Below are 23,020 nucleotides of genomic sequence, written 5' to 3'. Positions count from 1 at the left end.
CTCGTCATAAATCTGCCGAAGGGCCGTAAAAAAGGCATCTACCGATTTGGCGGGGCCGTGAAACGGGAGGTAGCGAGAATGCCCAGTTTTGAGGGTCGCCCCTCAAAAGTGAAAAAATTATGCCCACCCTCTGGTATTCCGAACCCGATGAGTGGGGAAGTAATACAAAATATAACCTGCACACTTCCTGAAACGAGAAAAACATCCTACGGTCACCTGAAAAACACCTTAGGCTTGACCCCCGACCCCGGGACTGCAACCGTTGCGAACGAAGCGCTGGTAGCGAACTGCTCCTGACGCTGAAGCCGAGTGGACAGGTCCTGCACCAAACCAGTCAAGACTTACACCTAGTTGGCAATCGCCGCAACTGTCTCCATATCAGGGCTCAAACGGGGAGGTCAAAATGGGTATCCAGCAGCAATATAGGCCAGTGTTTCTGTTACGGCTGGCCAGGACAGGTGGACAGGGGGTCCCTACGCTAGCCCTCTGCCGTGTCCCTACCTACTTGCCCCCCCTGGCTTGGTCCCAGGGCGACAACTGGGCGACGGTCCCTGCGCTGCACTAGGGACAGGGACCCCAAGAAAAGAGGGACAGGGAGATCGGCAGGTGGGTACCGCGTAGCCGACAAGACAAGCAACCAGAGAGGAGTCGGGAAACAGGCCGGGTCAAACCAGAAAGCCACATGTGCAGTACAGGAGGACAAACTGAAAACAGAGTCAGAATGGAAGCCGAAGTCAGAACACAAGTTGTCAGGTCAATAATTGCGGGTGTAGGCAGACGGAGTCAGAACCAAACACTGGCAATCAGTGTCTGGCACAGCTAGGTATATAAGCAGAACTCCCCGTTCAGAGGGGCGGGGAGAAGTCACATGACACCAGAGAAAATAACAAGGTCACCTCCCCCTGGAGGCACACACTGACCAGAGCGGTGGACCACCGAGACCCACCACCACAGCGGGGGAACCCCGGACACGGCCGCCAGCTCCAGGACGATAGTTACGCCTCACCTGGACACCGACACCCCTAGTGGTAACCCCATCTCTAACAGTTCCTTCATAAATTTGTTGGGGGGGGAAAGAGGATATACTTGATGGTAGGCTAGATTACCCTGGAAGGGTTAGAGAGCTAGCTGTAGGATTCCATAGACGCAGGGTGAGAGAATATTGGTGCCAGAATTACCATGTTTTTTCATATATCATTTCACTGTCCATAAGGATAGCTGCCAACTTCTCATGGACCATGATCCATGATAATTTTGTTTTCAAGTCGATACTAACCAAAGTTTTCCTCCAGGAGCGAGCAATTGCTATGCGTTTAACTAGGAAGCAATAAGATATACATTTATGTGTATGTTTAGGGATATTAGGGATTTGTTTACCCAAGAGTAATGATAATCTTTATTTATATAGTGCCAAGATATTCCGCAGCGCTTACAAAACAGGGGGAACAGAAACAAAACCACAGTTACATCTACTAGATGTAGACCGTTCATGGAGAAAGTAGGGCTGAGGGACCTGCTTCAATGAGCTTACTTTGGTTTTGGGTATATGGTATGTATCCCTGAAGATGTGCATTTTTAGAGCACGCCTGAAATTATGTGTGTTAGGGATTGCACAGATGGTTTGGGGTAGTGCGTTCCAGAGGACTGGTGCTGCTCTGGAGAAGTCTTGGAGGCGGGAATGAGAAATTCGAATTAAAGGAGTGCTTAATCTGATTTTGTTAGTGGAGCAGAGGGCCCGGGCTGGGTGAAGGATTAAGATAAGGGGTGCAGTATAGGGTGGCAGAGTGCTATGGAGAGCTTTGTGGATGAGAGTAGTGACTTTGAATTGTATTCTGTGTTTGACGGGCAGCCAGTGCAGTGACTGGCACAGGGCAGAGGCGTTCGAGTAGCAGCTGGACAGGAAAATAAGCCTGACTGCCGTATTCAGGATGGATTGGAGAGGGGAGAGTCTGGGGCAGGGAGGCCGATTGGCAGCGAGTTGCAATGATCGAGCCAGTAGTGGATGAGGGCAAATGTGAGCATTTTTAGCGTGTCCACGGTGAGAAAAGGGTGGATTCTTGCATTGTTCTTGAAGTGCAGGTGACACATTCGGGCAAGGGATTGGAGCTTCCTTGGGTGATTTGCATAATAATAGGTTTGTAATGGAGAATATTAGGGTGTATACTTGAATCCAGAACCTGCGGTGCCTAGGACAGATCCACCAAATGTGTAGAAAGGTACTCTCACCTCTATGGCCTTTGAAACATAGGCCTGACGTCCCTGGGAACATACTGAAAATTGTTCAAGGAACCAGATACCAATGCATTAGGATTTTATATCCCGCCTTCGTAGTTGCTTCATCAGTAGAAAGTTTTGCGGTTGAAATAGTGATTTTATGCCAATCCGCAATTGTCAATTTCTCGCCCAGCTCCTCTTCCCATCTCCGCATGTACGGAAGTTTATCCATAGGTGTTGTAAAGTTGTAGTACAATTTGGAAATTATTCTAGGACCCCTAGCATTCGTTTGGCTTTTGAAGGTAGTTACCTCAGCCAAATGTTGTCTGCTATCAGTATGAGCTAATACGTAATGCTTAATTTGTTGAAGACGAAAAATCTCTGAATTTGGGATAGAGTGGATGGCTTGGAAAAACTCATTGTTTGAACCCTAGTCTTTCCACAAAATCAACTATTCTGGTGAGATCTCTCGCTATTGTTAAGGGTTAATCTTGTTTCTAAGTAAACATAACATAAGGATAAATAGAATAATGATGTTGTTTTTAGTCTGGACCTTGCCCCAAGGACATTGTGATAAGATCTAGTCAGAAAAGGTCTACCTCCTAGACAATAGATATGTATATGGCAGGCTCCTACAAAGACAGACTGATTGGTGTTATAACAAACATCAAAGCCATTCTCTTACTTAACTGTAAAGTAGTTTGACCTCTGTAAAGTAGTTTGACCTATATAAAGTAAAGTATCTTTGTACCAGGCAACATTTGGATACGCCTTCTTTTCCTCTTGTATAAGAACTGGCAATGTTCACAATAAAGTAGAATTCATTTGATTCACTTGCTGTGTGTGTAGTGACTTCTTATGGTTCTCCGGGTACTCGTTATAACTTTCCTTTGAATTTGGACTCAGGCAACATCAGCACTGGTCTCCATTGAAGACCCCCAACACTACCCACCAAGTTGGATTTGTTTATACCAGGGGAGACGGCTGAGTTACCAAATATACTGCATATAACAGGTGTCTAGATATCAGATTATATCCTTTAGAACAGTGGTCAGCGGCGTCGGCACGCCGCGGGCCACATAGCACACGGCAGCGGGCCGGATTCGGCCCGCGGGCCTTGTGTTTAGAAGAAAAGTTCCGGCGGTACCGCGGACCGGAGCTAACCACCTAATGGCCCGGCCCCGGTCCGCGGCCCGGTGGTTGGGGACCCCTGTTTTAGAAAGTCTATCCCAAATCGCTAGGAGGGAAGACAGGGTAGGGCTCATGATTGTTTTTATGTGTTACGTTAAATGCCAAAAGACTCCTTCTAGTGACTGGGGAGTGACTGCCTGTGCCTCGATCGCTACCCATTGGGGTTTATCATAACGGGAGAAAGTGGAGGTTAATTGTGCTAGTTGTGCTCCATGATTATATTTTTGGATGTTAGGGACCCCCAGGCCTCCTACACTCCGAGGTGCATATAGGGTTGACTGTTTGTCGGACCAGATGAAGGTCAACAGTTTGGATTGTAAACATTTCAAGCCTACTGCTGGGATAGAAAGGGGCAAAGCACGGAAGAGATATAGAATTTTTGGAAGCCATGACATTTTGATTGAATGGATTCTACCTAGCCAGGATAGATTGTAGGATGCTCATGTATTTAGGTCTTGCTAAATTTTTAATCAAGGGGGGGGGGCAGTTAGCTCTGTATATTGTCTCAAAAGAGTTTGTGAGATGTATGCCAAGTAAGGAAGGCTCTTTATGAGTCATTGAAAATTAAAAATTTTATTTCAAAGGCTTAATCATGGGGGGAGGTAAATTTAGAGCCAATGATTTGGGATCATTGACTCTGAGGCCCGAAATCGCTTCAAATTTGTCCAGAATTTGATATATGTTGGGAAGAGTAGTGAGAGGGGAGGAGACGAATAATAATACAGCATCTGCATATAGAGCGCATTTGTGTTCCTGTCCCCCAATATGAATACCCTTAACGTTCACATTTGATCTAAGCATAGAAGCTGACTGTTCAATTGCTAACACAAGTAGAAGGGGGAATAAGGGGCAGCTCTGCCTCATCCCCCTTTCAATTGCTATTGTGTCGAACTGAAAGCTGAGGATCCAGACTAAGGCAGAGGGGAAAGAGTAAAGAGCTTAGATGAGGGTTCTGAATTTTGTTCCAAATCCCATTCCTTCAAGGAAAAAAATAAGTAGAGACTAATTTAAAGGCCTTTCGTAAATCTAGGCTTAGGAGATGGCCTTACCTATTTTTTTCCCTGTCCCACCTGGATCACATGGCCAAGATAATATCGATTGCCGATCCCTTCTGATCAGTGGCTTGCTGACCAGGGAGGAATCCAATCTGGTCTGATTGAATGTACTGACTAATGAAGGTATTAAGTCTGATGGCAATTTCAAATTTTGCTTCATCTCACCACAGCGCAGTTTTCCATTTTGCCTTAGATCATTTTAAATAAGTTTTGGTCCAGAAAAGACACCAATCTCTGGATTGTATTGATATATGGCTTCTTTGCGTGATGCAGCTTTAACTTGCACTTGTGGATTGTACGGCGAACTGTGTTCATAGACAATGATTTCTAGAAGTATTCCTGAGCCCATGCACTGATTTGATTTACAGAATAATGCCTGTTTTTAATAGTGCTGTCTGAGAGCTGTAGAGCACCCAATATTGACCGTCGGCCTTGTCCCTCTTGCACATGAGTTTCTCCAGATTCTCTGAATCTTTTGTTGATATTATGTACTGTAGATGGTGGGATATTCAAGTCTTCACAATTTTATGTTGAGGAACATTTTTCTGAGATTGTTCCACGATTTTTAGATTATGTTTTTCGCCAATTGGTGAACCTCTGGCCACCTTTGTTTCAGTCATGTGACTTAGTAGAAAATTAACTCTCCAGCTATCTTTCATTAGTACCACTTACTTTTCCAGGCTTTTGTTAGCTCTCTCCCAACTTTTTTGAGATGTGTTGCTGCCATCAATTTCTAAATGAGCAAATTTTTTTAAATGTAATGAAAAAATGTTTCACTTTCAATTTTTGATGTGTTCTATGGTCTATTGTGAATAAAATATGGTTATATACGAGATTTCCAAATCACTGCATTATTTTTCTCATAACAGGCTGCTTTCATTCCAGCTAAGGCCTTAGTCAGACGGGCGTTTTTTGCCGCGATTTGCGGATCGCATGACGGATGCGCATCCGCAAATCGCGTGACCGGTGCGCGCAAGTCGCCCGCAAATCGCCCGAAAATCTGCTCCTAGCCGCGTTTCATTAGAAACGGGCCGGAGCTGTCCAGCGCATTGCATTCAATGGAGACGGCAATACAGCCGTCTCCATTGAAAGCAATGCGCTGCGGGCGAGCCCGGGATGAATTGTCGGTAAGGGCTTAAATATATAAGCCCTTACCTGCAATCCATCCTAAAATGTGTTAAAATAAAAAAAAATTGCATTCTCACCTTCTGCCTGCAGCTCCGGGCAGCCGTCCTGCAGTGGGTGTGAAGGGGGTGTGAGTCAGACCTGCCCCCTGATTGGCTCAGCGCTGAGCCAATCAGAGGCATGCCTCACTCACACCCATTCATGAATTCATGAATGGATGTGAGTCAGACCTGCCCCTGATTGGCTCAGCGCTGAGAGGCAGCAGTCACTCACCCATTCATGAATTCATGAATGGGTGTGTGAGTGAAACCGGCCTCTGATTGGTCAGGCTGTGACCAATCAGAGCAGATCATTCAGCAGGCGGGGATTTTAAAGCCCCGCCGGCTGAATAGTGCCGAGAAGCAGTTCAGGAGAACTGACAGCGGCCGCGGCTGGACTCCGGCTGCAGCGGAAAGGTGAGTATACAATTTTTTTTTATTTTAACACATTTTAGCATGAATTGCAGGGAAGGGTTTATATATTTAACCCCTTCCTGACAATTAACCCCGCGCACGCCGGCAGCCCATTGCTATCAATGGAGCGGCTGTATTGCCGCTCCATTGAATTCAATGGGCAAACATCGTTCTTCTCTGCCACAGCTGTTACAGCTGTGGCAGAGAAGAATGATTTGTCTTCTATATGTTTTCAATGGGGTCGGCGCTGCTGCCGCCGGCCCCATTGAGCGCATATACAGAAGCGAACAGGAATCGCAGATCGCAGATAGGTGCGATCTGCGATTTTTTGTTCTATAATTTTTCGGACGAGCGCATAAAAAGCGCTCATGTGTCCGATACCATTGCGAAGCAATGGTTTTAAAAAATCGCCGGACGCATGCGCATGCGCAAATCGCGGCAAAAAACGCCCGTCTGACTAAGGCCTAAGGGCTAAGTTCAGAGTTTCTGTTTCTCTGCTCCGTTTTTGGAGGAGAGAAACTGAAATAATACGGATCTTTTTTTTTTCGCTATTGATTTCAATGAGATATTTTAAAGCAATGGAGAGCAAACAAAGGCTTCTGTTTGCTTCCCTTCCATTTGGGTTTTTTCTGTCTTTACATGAAAATAGCATAGTCTGCAGCATTATTTTTGTGTCAAAAAATACGGAAACCTGACGGAATGAAAGCAAATCGAAGCCTTTTCCGTTTGCTTTCCCATTTTACATAGCGTCCCAACTTTTTGGGAATTGGAGTTGCATATGTTAAATGCTATATTGTTTAAATTTATTTCTTTACAAAAAAATGACTAACCCTCATGTGACCTGTACATTTCAGTTGCAAATGTAAATTCTACTGTGACTGTAATAATAATAAATGTACGTCTGTATAAAAAGCTGTATAAAATCCAAAACACTGATTTTTCATGTTATTTATTCTGCTTTATTACCATATTAGGAAACAGTAAACCTGCAAGCTGCACAGTAGTCAAGCGAATTGGAAGAGGCAAAGAGGCCATGGTTATATATAAAAGTGCTCGTCCACCATTTGTACAAAATACTGGAATACAAATCAAACAGAGTAATGTCTCTGATAAAGAAGCTCCTTCTGTTCCTGTTATAGAGACAGAAAAAAGTTTTTCTTTGGAGAAGTTAAATCTTTCTCAGAACAATATTACTTTACCTGACCTAAACATATCCCTTCAACAGCACAATGTTGCTTTAGAGGGTCTAATAACACCATGTATGTTAATTACATCAAAATATATGAAAGACCCGAGACTCTTAAAACAAAGTGATCAGGAAACTTTAAAACCTGTTGGTCAACAGAACCAACACGCTGCTCTTTTTGAAAATGAGGTGTCTTGTAACATTGAATATAATCCTAGTGAAGAAAATGTTTTGAATTTGGAAGAAAGTATCAATAAAACATCATGGTACTTAAGTTTTGAAGAGAGGCGTGTTCAGGATAGCTTTGTCATGACTAAAGAACCATTTATGAAAGGATTTAATAAATATTCTTCATTTTTGACATACATTGAAAAGGAAAGAGATTCAAATATTGAATCTTTACAAAACATATCAAGTGAGGAAAAGGCAGAACATTTTATAAGTGCGTCCTTATATGACCAATTATATAGTCTGAGTCCAAATCAATTAGGAACTGAAAACATTCCAGAAACTGAATCTGCTGTTAACATGACACTTAGTATGTTGAGCTCCACTAATGAAACCAGTGAAAATGGAGGAAAATCCAAAGAACATCTAAACCCAGATATCAGAGATTCTTCAAATACACAGTATTTGTCATTAAGTAGAAAGGAAAGGGAAGCAGGGATTAACTTGTTACCAAATACATCCTGTGAAGAGGAAACACAGCTTTCCATAGAACAGAGCCGCAATGATAAACTCTACGCAGTGAGAACAAGTCCATTAGATACTGCAAGAAGTCAGCAAATTCATTTTATTTCATCAGACTGCACTAAGGAAAGCAGTGAAAATGGTGAAAAATCCAAAGACAGCAGATTTACGGCTCAAAATCTAAATAACCAAAACAAGGATAATATTAAGAAACTATATTTGTCAGTAGATGGAAAAGAAGGAGGTACAGGGATTGAGTTATTACCAAATTCATTGGGTGAAGAAAAACTAGAGCTTTCTAAGAAACTAGGCCAGAATGAGGCGCTCTACATAGTACGTGCAAGTCAGTTGGAGACTGAAAACACTCAACAAAATATATTCAGTAAAGACAAAGAGGAGCTTTCCAAAAAACTGCAAAGGTATGATAAATTCTACAAAATACATTCAAACCAGATAAGAACTGAAAAAAATCATCCAACTCAGATATCTGAATCTGAGTCCCTTAATACATCAAACAACACTATCGATACAGGTGAAAATGGAGAAAAATCTGAAGTCAATCAGTTCATGTCCAAAAGAACAGAGCAACAAAACAAAGGTGCTACAAGTACATCATTTTTATCCAATAAAAGGATAGAAAAAGATAAGGAAATGGAGTTTTTGCCGAATACATCTAGTGTGCAAACTCAAGTAGTAGATTCCATTTCTCTTAAAACATCAAACAACATTAAGGAAACCAATTTAAATGGAGGGAAATCTGAAGGTGATAGGTTCATCGCTCAACACACAATGGTGAAAAACAAAGCTACTGCAAGAAAAATTAGTTCAGTTGACGGCTACAAGAAACAGATTATGAATCCTAAAATACATTCTTTGAAGGATATTTCTTCGGTGACAAGCAAAACAAAATTGAAGAAAAGCAAAGAATGTGTCACTGGTGTAAAACAAAGGTTAAATAGTGCTGATAAATCCGGAATTTATAAATCTGCACCACAGAGCAGTAAAAAAGGACCACAAAATGAAAAAAGTCAAGGTAAACTAGTTAAAAAGTGGCATGAGATTCCAGAGAAAATAAATTTAGCAACTAATAAGATAGCTACAAGTATTGATGATACTCTGAGTCCACATAAATGTGTTTCCTCTACAGAACGTCATGAGAAAATAAGATATTTGAACGTTAAAGAGAAGTTGGATTTTGAGAAGTCTCCTGGAAAGGAAAGCCTAAGACTGTATGAGCCTAGATCTGTTACAGAGAAGACTGAGGAATGTACAGAAGGAACTACTGCTTCACCTAAACAACTAACGTTAGATATTTGTGATAACATTTTTGCACTTGAAAGTTTAACTTACGGTTTAGATACAAAAACTACAAGTGAAAAGGAAGATTTTGTTCTACATTCATCAAACAAAATCAGTAGTGAGACCAGCAGGAGGGAGGAAAGTTTACATGCAAGCCACTGTCGTTTGATTACCAGTTCCACAGTAGCAGGCATGCTCTGTACTGATTTAGAGGAATCTGTCTTACATTCAAAGAAAATGATAAGCCAAGCTTTGGTATTCCCCAAAAATACCATTGAAAATGTGTCAGATGAAGATTTATGTCTGGAGTTAAAGAACCGTATACACTGGAATGGTATTTTTGGAATGGAATTTGAGAAAGTTAATTCAACACTAGGAACATTGCAATGCAGCTCTGTGAGGCGAGTGAGAGATCCAAGTGGCATGAGAATTTTTCCTGATATGGAAATTACTATAGCAAACAATCATTATTTGTGTGCAGGTTGCAATATCAATGATATAGCTGGAGAAATGAAAGCATCCATTGAAATAAAAGAAGCTGTAGGTAAAAGATTTGCAGATTTTAATGATGTGCCTCAAGATCGTCATATAACAGATTCTATCCCAGGAATTGAGACTACAACAGAATCTCCAATTTTACAAAGTAGCAAAAACCTCTGGAAAGACAACCTTGATCCTCTTTCTCGGAAAGTGGATAACAGTGTTCAATCAAATGAGAAAGCTCTCACTTCTAGCCAAGTTACATTGAAAACAGCGGTTGATACTAATCTGAATATTGATAAAACTTTGCACAAAATGAATCAACCTACATTGGTTAAGAAGTTGAATAAGAAAAGAGTACCTTCGGTACTTGTTAAAAGATCTAATAGGAGGATTCGCAAGTTCTCTCAGTCAGAAGAAAATATTAAAGTTGTTTTAGGCATGCTGTCTGATGAAATTCCTCTATGTAGGAACAAGCGCATTTCCAAAAAATTAGATAGAGCTATATTGCACTTAAGAAAAGCACATAAAAGGGTTCAAAAATCTCTGCAGCTTGTGGCAAAAGCTGGAGAGAGACGAAATTTGTCTAAATCCTACAGGGTGCTGAAAAATGACCATGTTAATGGGGAAGAAGTAAATGCAAAACAAGTTGAAAGTTCTAGCAATAAAACAGAAGATTCTTCCCCAAATACGAAAGCTGCTGAGACACCAAAATCTCCAACAGGAGACAGAAAATGTCTAACAGAATCAATGCAAGTGATGATTAATGGAGTATCAATTCAAGATTTCGAGCAGACCAAAGTAAATGGCGGTTCAGCAGCAAAAATCTCACTTTCACCATCCAGCAAGGTCAACATTTACTGCCCAGAAACTCCTGAAAATCACACTAGTTTTTCCACCGTTATTGCACCAGATAAAGAAAACGCTGTGCCAGTAGTCGCTTCGCCGAAAACACCTTCTGATGGAAAAGAAAAGCATGCATTCAACAATGAAACACACCATAAATATTGTATGTTGCGTGATGGTGGTCGAAAAAGGAGACATGCCTCAAAACAAATATTCTCTCAAGTCAGGAAGCTGAGCTTATCACTGTCTAAATATTCAAATAAAAAATCACATACAATTAATGAGAAAAATCACCTGAATGTGAAAAAAATGAAACATTTTACAACAAAAGGTGCTAAAACTTCAGGTTTATCACTGAACAAATTATCAAATATTTTACAAAGAGCCAGTGAGACAGATTCCTTAAAGTCATTGCAAAACTACAGCTTGGTGTGCCAAAAAATGATTCCTTCTTTCATTAAGTCATTTGAGAAGAAGCAACGCTGTGTTTTGAAAGATGTGGTAGTGGACAGGAAATTGTTCGTTAAAGAAAATCTAAAAACATGTTTCAGGTGTACTTTGAAACCCCAAGCTATAGAAGCCTTTCTAGAATTGCAAATGGTAATGGAAATTAGCCAGTTTGTTGAAAATAGGATGCACTTTATTGAAGGAAAGCCTACATTTCGTAGTCTTTTATGGTATGATGGGTCCCTCTATACGGAATTACTTACGGGAGAATCTGGCTATCAACAGCAATCTAATTTTTATTCAGCCTTTCAAGAAAAACTGAAGCTTAACCCATTAGCGACACTAGAGAATCATTATTATCAACTTTCTGAGTATCTACAGGAAGTTGATGAGAAATATAGTTCTTTCTATGTATACTTGAAATACAAAAGAGAATTGCAAGAATGTGACGACGTCCTAAAGCACAAGTGTGACTATAGTGTGTTTTCACTGTCTGTTCCTTTCAGCTGTGGAGTACATCTTGGAGATACAATAGATGAGCTGACAGCTTTGCAAGAAAGTACTTTAGAGATCATAAGAACTTTTATTAACCTTCCTAAGTGTGATCAAGGCAAGAAGGAACATGCACTCTCCTTGCTAGAAGTTATCTCTGCAAAAATTGGTTACATTAAGACCTCTGTCTCTACAAGTTTGCAGCTTTCACTCTTTGGTATTGAACACTTACTCTTTGATGCAGCCAAAAGTATGGCTTTCAATGAAAGAAAAAAATATTGTGGCCAAAGAACAACTATTACTAAGGAGTTAATTAGTCAGATCAACAGCATTGCTTTGTCAAAAATATATGAACGTTATTGTGTCCAATGTGAGCAACCAGTCAACACCAAAAACAGTCCTTCAAGTGAGATCGTAAATCCACACCAAGGTTCTGAAATCTTTGGCAATGAGGAAGTGTTTTTCTTTGGAAAAGTCATTGACCAAGCTCAGTGTGCGGAGCCTGGCATGCTGAAGAAGGTGATTAAAAACTGCAACCAGCATCTGGAATTTCAGAGTAAATGTTTTCAGATCATGCAGGAGTGTGATGTGGATGAAGTCCTAATTCAAGAGACCAATGTTCTAGATATGGCTGAAAGGCAGGACAAACATACCACTCGATTAAAGTCTGAAGCTGTTGAAGCGTATATTGACTTAGCAATGACTTACGAAACATTACACTTCCTTAATTGTCTAATGGCTTCAAAAAATAACCAAATGAGAACAAGGGGGTTACTCTGGTACGATACTTCTCTATTCTCAGATCTGATCCACAACCAATCTAAAGTGCAGTCCCTTCTTCAAGGACCTGCCATGCCTAGTGCAAAGGATCTCATAGACAGAACAATATCGGAAATAAAGTCAGAACTGGATGTAATTTCCAACTGCTCAAATTCTGTTAATTACACCTATGCATTTCAGATAATGACAAGAGAACTTTCAGAGCTTTCAGAGCTAAAAATCTTTATGAAGTCTAAACCTGCAATCGTGACGTACATCAATTTTTCTCCTTTTGTGGCCTCTTTACATTTTGGAAACTCGTTAACAGATCTAAACTACAATTACAACCAGTTATCTGACTATCTTGAAGTTTTATTGTCTACATCAAAAAAAGACTTAGGGAAAATAGCGCATACATTGAAAATAATGAAGACCATTGAGTTTATAAAAGTTTTAGCATACAAACCGGGGATTTCATCATTTGATTTTATTAGCTGCAATGTTCTGCATAACAGGAAGAAGCATAGCCAGGCCTTAAAAAGACAAACTCAGGAAGAAAAACCAATCCAGAATAGTCATTCCTTCAAGACACGCACCAAAGTGTCTACTGAGGACTCTACTCCATCCAGCTCCAAAAAGCCAAAGGTTTGTGTGTTTCTAGAAATATCTGAAAAGTGCCTCATAAACCAAAACTGTGATAGAAAAGATCTGTTTAACAGTTATGGTAGAGAATTGTATGTATACGCTCAGAAAAAGATGAAAGCTGAGTTTTAACTAGGATAATATATTAAGGCCAAAAGTTAAATTCCCCCCTGCTATCTAAAAGCAGCTAGAGGGGTTTCCCAGAAGTAAACTATTGACGACTTGTCATGGTTGTAAAAGAGCACATATCCACAGCATGCCTAATATATTGTGGGTGTGCAATATATTGTCACAGCAAATTTCACCCTTTGCAGTTCCAAGAATGAACTTCACATTCAGAACAAAATCCTCATGTTGCCACAAGTTGTTCAGCTACTATTAACAAGAGAAGCCACATATAGACACATATCACTTGCAGCAGAGGGTAAATGTAGCATTAGATGGATATAGTGAACACACCTGGTCCATCAGAGTGGCATATAGAAGCCCCCACTATGATGTCCATATGGCCTGTTAGGGCATATATAGATAGGAGTTATCCTGAGACATTCTTTTTAATTACTAATGATTCAGGTTACAGTTACGTTGTTTGTTATGTTGGGAATAACGTGTGTATTATATCACATGCCACTCTAGAGAGAAAATTGGCCAGACGCAACTTTGTTTGAACTGTATATTTTAAGGGGAAAAAAATGAAAACTGATTTGCAAGGTGTTTTTGCTGGTTGTTTTCAGGTTCTACCATCTATAAAGGAGAAAGAAGAAAATCGAGTTAAATCTGACATAAGGTAGTGTCATGATACTGCTAAATTTTCATACTTGTGGAATCTACATACATTCACCAGTACATTTATACATTATAGGCAGGTCCACTAGTTTCTCTGTTTTGTAAAATAGAAGTTTAATATACCAATAATTTTTAAGCCATGATATTTTCACATATTACTTAAAGGGGTTGTCCCGCGCCGAAAGGTTTTTTTTTTTTTGCATAGGCCCCCCGTTCAGCGCAGGACAAACCCAAGGGATGTGTTGAAATTTAAAAAAAAATGTTACTTACCCGAATCCCCTCTCTGCAACTTCTTCCTTCTTTTCCTCCAAGATGGCCGCCAGGATCTTCACCCACGATGCACTGCGGGTCTTCTCCCATGGTGCACCGTGGGCTCTGTGCGGTCCATTGCCGATTCCAGCCTCCTGATTGGCTGGAATCGGCACACGTGATGGGGCGGGGGCTACGCGATGATGCGTAGAAGGGGGCGGAGCCAGAACGCCGCTCGTGCCCGGACCGACCAGAAGGGAGAAGACCCTTCTGCGCAAGCGCGTCTAATCGGGCAATTAGACGCTGAAATTAGACGGAGCCATGGAGACGGGGACGCCAGCAACGGAGTGGGTAAGTGAATAACTTCTGTATGGCTCATATTTAATGCACGATGTATATTACAAAGTGCATTAATATGGCCATACAGAAGTGCTGAACCCCACTTGCTTTCGCGAGACAACCCTTTTAATATACGAGTGCATGGTCTCAAGCTATGTGTAGACACCAGTTTGCCATGTGTACAGTAGACACCAGTTGGCTTCAAGAATTGAACTTGCAGTGTAACTGAAAGATTTTCACATTAACATTAGTTGAACTTAATGTGTACATACACTTTCATGTAACTTTTCAGAATATGCTCAAATGTGGGTACATGAGGAGTAGCAAACTTTTGGCCATTATACCCACCAGCCATGTCCCTGAGCTGGTGGGTAAAGACTAGCCGCTATGATGTCTCCCATGCACTGCACACATAGACAAGGTCCTATTCCTTTGATCTCTGAAGCACAACCTCAAAAATAATCGGAACATGGATGACATTCTACAGCAGTGCGGAGCAGTTTAGCTGTGATTCCAGCACTGAGCTGAAATAAAACACTTAAAAATGCTGGCAGTCTATATGTCTTTCTGCCTTTTTCTCCCTCCACTACCTCCTTCCTCTTCCCCTCACTCCATGGACTTCTATGGGCTGCATCAGACAACCTCAAGCTAAGTCCCACACCCACTTCCTGTAATCTTCTTTGGCATCTCTGCTGCTAAGGACAGATTTCAGATGCATTCGGTATAAAGTTAAAATGACATTTGAGAATCTTTAGTCGCAAACCTACTGAGTTTAAAAAGCAAAAAAGAAGCAAAATGACCAAAAGTTAAGGTTTGAATAAGTTTTACTGTTTTAGTTTAAAAACTCTCATATAAAGTGGCAAACTGTATGATTTGAATAATAACCCATGAAAAAATCTAAGATTGAATCTCTGCTCTGAGTACAAGAATGTTATCTTTTTATCTTTGCTCTTTTGCTATGTACGCCCCCTGCGTAGGGAAAATTATTGCATAAATCGCATCTTTTTCACTTTGTGCTACTTTAATTAAAACCTTTTGAAACTAAAATGAAGTGAGACCCATAGTGGCCCGCACTTTAGGCTGGATTCAGACGACCGTATATCGACTGGGTTTTCACGCCGAGCCGATATACGGTGTCCTCATCTGCAGGGGGGGGGAGGATGGAAGAGCCAGGAGCAGGAACTGAGCTCCCGCCCCCTCTTTGCCTCCTCTCCGCCCCTCCGCACTATTTGCAATGAAAGGAGGCAGGACAGGGGTGGGGCTAAGTTCCGAGAATTAGCCCCGCCCCTGTCCCACCTCTCCCTATTGCAAATAGGGAGGCTGCGGGAGCAGGTGAGTGACGCGCTGCTCTTTGCAGATGCTCGGGCTGTGTCCCACTACGAGAATTCTCGCAGCCGGATCCAACCCGGCCGTCTGCAGGCGGCCTCTCTAAGATAAAACTCTACCTAAGATTTCGGGCCTTTAACTTCAAAAAATAAGTGTCAAATTAGATAATAAGCTTGGGGGAAATTTCCATAGACGGAGTGCAATGGAGCCTATTGCGCCAAATTTATTTAGGGCATGCATACTTCTTAATAAATTTGACACATTTCTGGCCCGTTCGTGCGCCAGATTTTAAATCCCAGTTGATCAAGCTAGCAAAGATTTCCACTATAATTAACACAATTAGATTTACACAGATGTTGCAGTTTTCACTTTGGCCACTGAGCGTCATAATAGACTGATACTTTTTGATCAGAGCAGCAGATCGTTTTTCATCAACTACTGATGACAGTATGATAGGTCATCATTTAAAAAAAGGCCAGAATATACCTTAAACTACGGTTTTCAGTTTCTGACCAAGTAGAGAGCCTATAATATGCATCTATATCAGCAGTGGTCAACCTGATATATTTGGGAGGGGGGGGGGGGGACGGTCTCAATTGACATCAAGAAAGGGTCAAGGTTTATGGGGGGAGCACAAACCACGAGCACATACAAAAGTGCTTACATACAGATGCATGCCCTCCTAGCACAAGGGGAAACAGAGAAGTCTTCTGTTCTTTATGGTTGGGGATAGATTGATCCTTTTCCTTACATATTTCCTTTTTTCAGACCAAGAAAAGTATTTGCACCACGATACCAGGACCAGCACCCTGTGAAAAGGGATTGTTCAAAAGGTTCGCTACAGAAGAAAAGCAAGCTGTGTTTCCTTACAAGTTCAAATTATAGAAAAGAACATGTAGCTTCTGCTTCAGAAGTAATAAGAATAAATGGGAAGGATAGGAAATCAAGTCCATTAGACCAGTATAAAATAAAGAAGCTTGATTCTCTTGCTGGCAAATGTCAAGAAGCATCAGCTACTACAGACACATGCGAGTTTACTCTTGATTCAAAGGATCAACCTCGGGCAGATAGTAAATGTGTTTATACCAGTTGCCCAGAATCCATCATCTCTATTGGATCAGAGCATGAAAATGCCAGCAAACCATCTGACGTTCCTGATAACAAATTGAATAATAAGTTCTCTGAACAGAAAGATCTGAGTAACTTAAGTGTGTGTTCCATGGACACCAACACCTCAGAGAAACAGGAAAACATGAAGGAATTAAAATCTGCAACTGGAGAACAAGAAGAAATGGAGAAAAACATATGTCCTATTGGGACTCAAGAAGTTCCAAGAAATGAATCTATCAATTGGAACAATTGGTCATTCTCAACAGCCCGTGACCAGTATCCACAGTTCCCTGCTCCTGCCAGTTCTTGGCATTGTTCCTTATATAGCGGGTATCAAAATGGTAATAATCCTAGGGGAGTGACTCAAGGATACCCACATGTTTCTTTCAATACACAATCAACCAATCCTTATAATTCATCATCTGCATTTCCATTGCCAAATCCCTACATTACCAACCAGACTTACCCTGGTTTCAGTGAACAGATTCAAGCACCGATGTATTCAGTTGCTGGTTCTTTTGGTGCGAATATGCTATACAATTATACAGATCCGTCTTCTTCATCAACTCAGAATCCAGTGCCAATGCCATACTCTTACAGTTCTACAGGCTGGCCATGGGGTAAGTACTGTATATACAATAAGGACTTAAATATCCGTGCTTTCCATACATTGTATAGGCTATACTAGTAGAAAACCTGTCCCAGGATCTATATACATATATACAACATCCATGCTCATGAGCCACTTGCTGCAGTCTTGCATCTCACTGTACTTCACTTTCATTGGCTTTTCGTTGGCTCATTTGCTCTGCTTGCGCAGCTCGGTGCACCTCAGCGCTGTTAAATATTCAAAGATGTTCCATTATTTCATTGGACTTAAAGGGATTGTCAAGGATTAAAAAACATGGCTGCTCATTCCCAAAATCTGCACCACTCCTGTCTATAGTTTGTGTGTGGTATTACAGCCCAGTTCCACTGAAGTAAATAGAAATTGAGCTACAATATCACACACAACGCACAGAAAAGGTGGGACTGTGTTTGGAAGATAGCAGCCATGTTTTTCTAACCTTGGAGAACCCCTTTAAGTTTGGAGTTTGTTAAATCAAGATTTTGCCCCTTCACGAAACCGCCATCATGGAACCTCAGCAGATGATTAATGTAAAAGTGTACATTTCACTAGGTAGACTTGTGTGTTTGATTGAGAGAAGTAGCTTCGTACTGCTTGTGTGGATGTAGATGATGTGGGGCATGAAGTATGTTGTACATGGTGAGCCACAGAAAAATGGCCTGACTCTTATGAAAGCTGTCTAAAAGAAAAGAATTGTTCCCCCTAGCAACCAATCACAGCACAGCTTACATTTTACCCCAGCAGTATAAGGCATCAAAGCTGTGCTGTGATTGGTTGCTATGAGCAACAAACACAAGTTTTCTTTTAGACAGCTTTTGTAAGAGTGAGTACATGGCTACTTTTCTGTGGCCCACCCTGTAGATGCTAAGGCGATGATGAGCGAGGGTGAGACATAGCGAGTAGTGGTGCATAATGCATACACTGGAAGTCACAGTCGTTTTGCTAGAAAACCACACCATTTGCTTTCCTGTCTTTGGTGTAACCCGTCTCTAGCAAGAAATCCATCATATAAGTAATTCACTCGATGGTCTAAAAATTCTAATCTTTGGTGATGACACCATTGACCTAGCCAGTTGTTCGCCTCTAGAATCCTGTTCCATCTCCTTATTCCATGGTCATCCACTGGGAGGATGGATGAGAAGACTACCTGTGCTCCTAGTTCCTTCACCTTCCTGCTGAGGTCTTCAAAGTCTCTGCAGATAGTTGCAAGGTCCTTTTTTGCAGTGTCATTAGTGCCTACATGTATCAGCAGGAATGGGTGGTGTTCTGTGGGACTGAAGTCCTTTTGAGGGCCAAAAAATGTTTTCAAAAAAAGTTCAATAAAGTTAAATAAAAGTTAAAAAAATAAAAAACCTTTTTTTCCCCGCAAGCTCCCTTTATCATAGAAAAGCTAAAAAATAAACACATTGCATATGGCCGCGTTCGTAATGACCCCTATTATAAAGATATTATGTCTTCTATTATCCCACACGGTAAACAGCATAAAAAATGTGAAAATTGATACAGTACAAGTGAAAACTACAGTTCATCTTGCAAACAACAAGCCTCCCCACAGCTTATTTGGTGAAAAAAAATAAAAAGGTTCATGGAAAGCAGTAAAGCAAATACATTTTTTTCATAAAAAAGCCTTTTATTGTGTCAGAGTAATAAAAAAAAATAATATATACATGTACGTTTTTCTATAATTGTATTGACCCAAAGAATAAATGCCAAAAATGTGATAAAAACTGATCAAAAAGTTGGAATTATCCCAAAATGGTACCGATGGAAACTAACTAGAACTCATCATTTAAAAATCCATACCTCATCTAGCACCGTTAGCAGAAAATTAAAAAATGTTCTGGATCTTGGAATGCGGCAAAGCAAATGCAATTTTTTAAAAAGTGTTTTATTGTAAAAAAAAAAAAATTGTAATGCAGTAAAAAAGTTAATAATCGTATTGACTTACAGAATTTCATTTATACCGTATGGTGAACCCTATAGGAGAAAATATAAAAGCGCAATGGCGGAATTTCAGTTTTTTTCATCCTCTCCAAAAAAATTCTAAAAGTTAAACAATACATTATATGTACCCAAAGTGGTACCATTAGAAGATACACCTCATTCCTCAAAAAGCGAGGCCTCATATGGCTTTGCTGAGGGAAAAAAATCAGATGTTATCCCTCTTGGAACGTAACGATGTAAAAACTAAAAACGTTGCCTGGTAATTAAGGTGCAAAAAAGACAAGTCACTAAGGGGTTAAAGAGGCGTAACATGTCACACACTATATATACATGTAAACATAGTCTTAGGACTTTTGTTGATTCACTTGCCTATCAATGTACACCCTGATGCTGAAACTTTTAGTAGAATGACTAGAACCTTGAATCTACACATTTTAGTATCATCATTCTGACTTTTCATTGTCTTTGCAGGTTCTTGGCAATAATTCAAAGAAGAAGAGTCGAGACAATAATCTGTGGATGCCACATCTGCCTTGTCAATAACAAAAAACTTTAGCAGTAGCACTTTTTATGTGCCAGTATGATTAGTAAAGTTTGGTACCTTACCTAAAGAGACTATCACCATCCTTTTGCACCCCTCTCTAAGGGCATCAGAATGTAGTGACAGTCATACTGATTACAGTGATATGTCTGTGCAGGAGCTTGGGAGAAAATTACATTTTATTAGCAGCAGCACATAAATAGAGGACTACCTAAAGTAGTCCTGGATATTCATGAGCTGGGCCAGTGCCCCCTTCTCCCCCTACATACACACACACCAGTCACTGATTAACTACCATCTGGCTAATAATGTCCATGGAGAGATAGCTGTCAGTCATTGACTGGATGGTCAGGTGGGTGTGGCTAGCCTGCAGCTCATGAATATACAGGACTACTTCTGTGTCTGGCTGCTGCTAATATAATGCAAGTTTCTCCTAAACTCCTGCACAGCTCCACACAGCAGACATATCACTGTAATCAGTGTGACAGGCACTACCTTATGGTGCTCCCAGCGAGGGGTGCAAAAAAAAAAGTGACAGGTTCCTTTCAGCTCTACCAAATATATTAGTATGTGTTTGCATTAGACTTGTTTGAAGTTGGCATGTCTCTCCAGTATTTCTTTTTTATAAGCAGAATACTTATTTTGTATATTTCCTAATTTTTTATACCAGAGATTTCCTGGGGGCGCTCATACTGTATATTTGTTTGCTGTGAGTCAAACTATATTTTCGGGTTTATAAAATGTTAATTGTTTTTTTAAAGAAGTCAAAAATGTTTCCTGATTTGGAAATCCTCGTTACGTGTTTGCTGTGTTGTGTTAGAAGACTAATTAGAAAACAAACTGTCTGCAGTTCCATCCCTCTTATATGGCCGGCCGCTCGCCTCGGGTCTGTCCTTTTTTATTTCTTTAAGGCAAGTTTACATCAACCCCTTCTTACATAATTATCCCTGAGATTGGAACTTAAGGGCTATGGCTATTCATTCAGTCCTTTTTTGTTGGCATACCTTGTGCGGGGCAAGCTTTATGTGAACATAGAATTTAGCACCTTGTTAGAAAAGCAGCTTGCAGGGAAAGTAAAGTGAAGTTGAAGATAGGCGAATGTCCTCAAAATCCACAATTTTCTCCCCCCTTAGTTTTACAATTGTTGCAAGGTTGGTTGTTAGAATTGTCATCATAAGGAAACATTGAAGAAGTAGTTGCAGTAAATTCACATATTTAGGCCACTTTCAGACAAGCTTATTTTTGGTCCGCGTTTTGCAGACAAGAATACGGAACTAGTGTAAATCTATGTCTGAATTTACATTACGTATTTTCACAGCTGTTTTTTAAAAATATAGCATGCACTACTTTTATCCTTATTGCATCAAAAATATGTCCACTATAGTCTTTGGAAAGTGTTTGATTGCACGCATTGGTAACATTTTCTATTTTGCAAATACAGATCCGCATTTGACCAGTAGAAAATAAAGCCAATTACAGCTAATGCAAATATAGACCAAAAACCAAAGGGAATACTGATGACATACCGTTGCACTTTCATATGTAACATCTTAACTTTGGCTGTTACTATCTTCAAGGGGTTGTACCAGAATGTAACAGGATAGGGGATAACTTGCTGATTTGAAGAACAGAAGTCCCATATCCTTCATCCTCCTCACTGCAGGGTTACAGCAGTGAGGAGGAGAATGAGTGAAGTGCTGGGCACACACACGCACTAACTCTCCATTTAATTTCGATGGGACTGTCAAAATATCTGAGCGGGTATTTCTGTCAACTTCATTGAAATGAATGGAGCACTGACGGCGGATGTACGGCCAGCACTCCATTCAGAGTGACGTCACTGTGATGGGAGAAGCAACTCCCACACTGACAGTAAAGTGGGACACGGGGGTCCTGTTCTCGAGATCTCTTGGTGTCTCAGCAGTGAGTCCCCCACCGATCAGCAAGTTATCCCCTATCCTGTGCATGCCAAGTTTGTTCTAGAGAAAGCAGTTATGCAGCAACATATAAAGATAACAATATAAGAACATTGTATTCTAATGCTGCTGGGTTGCTTATAAAGGCGAATTTAATAGCAATTATTTGCAAACCGGCTTTAGAACGTGGACAGAAGTTATGTTGTTTTAGTAGTGTGAAGTTTATTAAAATACTTGCTTTCTGATTAAGTCTTCAGTTTTCTTAATTTCCAAAAGGCTTGGTTTTGTACTTTACATCAATTTCCTTAAATGGTCAATAACTTTTCAAACAAATTGTACTTAGAAGATATCCAATATGATGACTTGCAAAAGTGACAATCACTTTATTTACCTAAAATCACATCTTCTGCTTAAAAAAAATCACTCTAAAGTGTTGCCCACAAGGGCCCTCCTTTCCTCCTAATTTGTGTGTACTGCCTATTGTCAATTGTTACCCATCTCTAGTATCAGAGAAAGGCTGAGTTCATACCAACAATTCATTTTCTGTTGTGTCTGAAGAAATCCCCATTGATTTCAGTAGGATTTATTTTCCCCTATGCAGGCTGTATCTCCAATTCTCAGTTCTCTTTGAGCTAATGGTAGGAGTCTAGCTGTTACACTTCATACAGAGAACACATTTAATTTTTTATCTACTCCCTACTAATCCTCCTTGACCTCTCTACTACATTTGACACTGTCGACCATGACCTCCTTCTTACTATGCTCCGCCCTATTGGCCTAAAGGACACCGCTCTCTCCTGGTTCTCTTCCTACATCTCTGACTGCTCTTTCAGCGTCCCCTTCACTGGCTTTATCTCCTATCCACTTCCTCTCGCTGTCGGGGGTACGCCAGGGCTCGGTCCTTGGTCCCCTTTTCTTCTCTATCTACACAGCCTCAATTGGACAAACCATTTGCAAATTCAGCCTCCAATACCATCTCTACGCTGTTGAAACACAACTATACACCTCTGTACCATTCCTCCAAAATATCACTGACTGTCTGTCCGCTGTCTCTAATACTATGTCCTCCCTTTTTCTCAAATTTAACCTCTCTTAAAAACTGATCTTCTCGTCTTTCCGCCTTCCAACCGACCTCCCCTCAACATCTCCATTCCAGTGTCTGGCACCATCATAATCCCCACACAGCAAGTTCGCTACCTTAGGGTCACACTGGACTCTGGCTTCTCCTTTACCCCCCCCCCCCACATCCAATCTCTGGCCCGAACATACCACCTGTACCTCAGAAATATTGCTAAAATCCGTC

At 40.8% G+C, this 23,020-nt stretch overlaps 1 protein-coding gene across 1 annotated transcript; it reads left to right on the top strand.

Moving 5' to 3' along the window:
- The first annotated feature begins 10,445 nt into the window (after positions 1-10,445).
- On the top strand, positions 10,446-20,202 carry TEX15 (testis expressed 15, meiosis and synapsis associated). Its single transcript, XM_066574955.1, has 4 exons — positions 10,446-12,881; positions 13,613-13,665; positions 16,347-17,308; positions 19,732-20,202. The coding sequence occupies exons 1-4, from the start codon at positions 10,452-10,454 to the stop codon at positions 19,743-19,745; spliced, it is 3,459 nt and encodes a 1,152-aa protein (XP_066431052.1). The 5' UTR covers positions 10,446-10,451; the 3' UTR covers positions 19,746-20,202.
- The last annotated feature ends 2,818 nt before the right edge of the window (positions 20,203-23,020 follow it).

This window comes from Eleutherodactylus coqui, chromosome 7 (genome assembly GCF_035609145.1).
Source record: "Eleutherodactylus coqui strain aEleCoq1 chromosome 7, aEleCoq1.hap1, whole genome shotgun sequence".
Classification (NCBI taxonomy): domain Eukaryota; kingdom Metazoa; phylum Chordata; class Amphibia; order Anura; family Eleutherodactylidae; genus Eleutherodactylus; species Eleutherodactylus coqui.
Note: the sequence above shows the minus strand (reverse complement) of the source record. Positions and strands in the feature narration are given on the sequence as shown.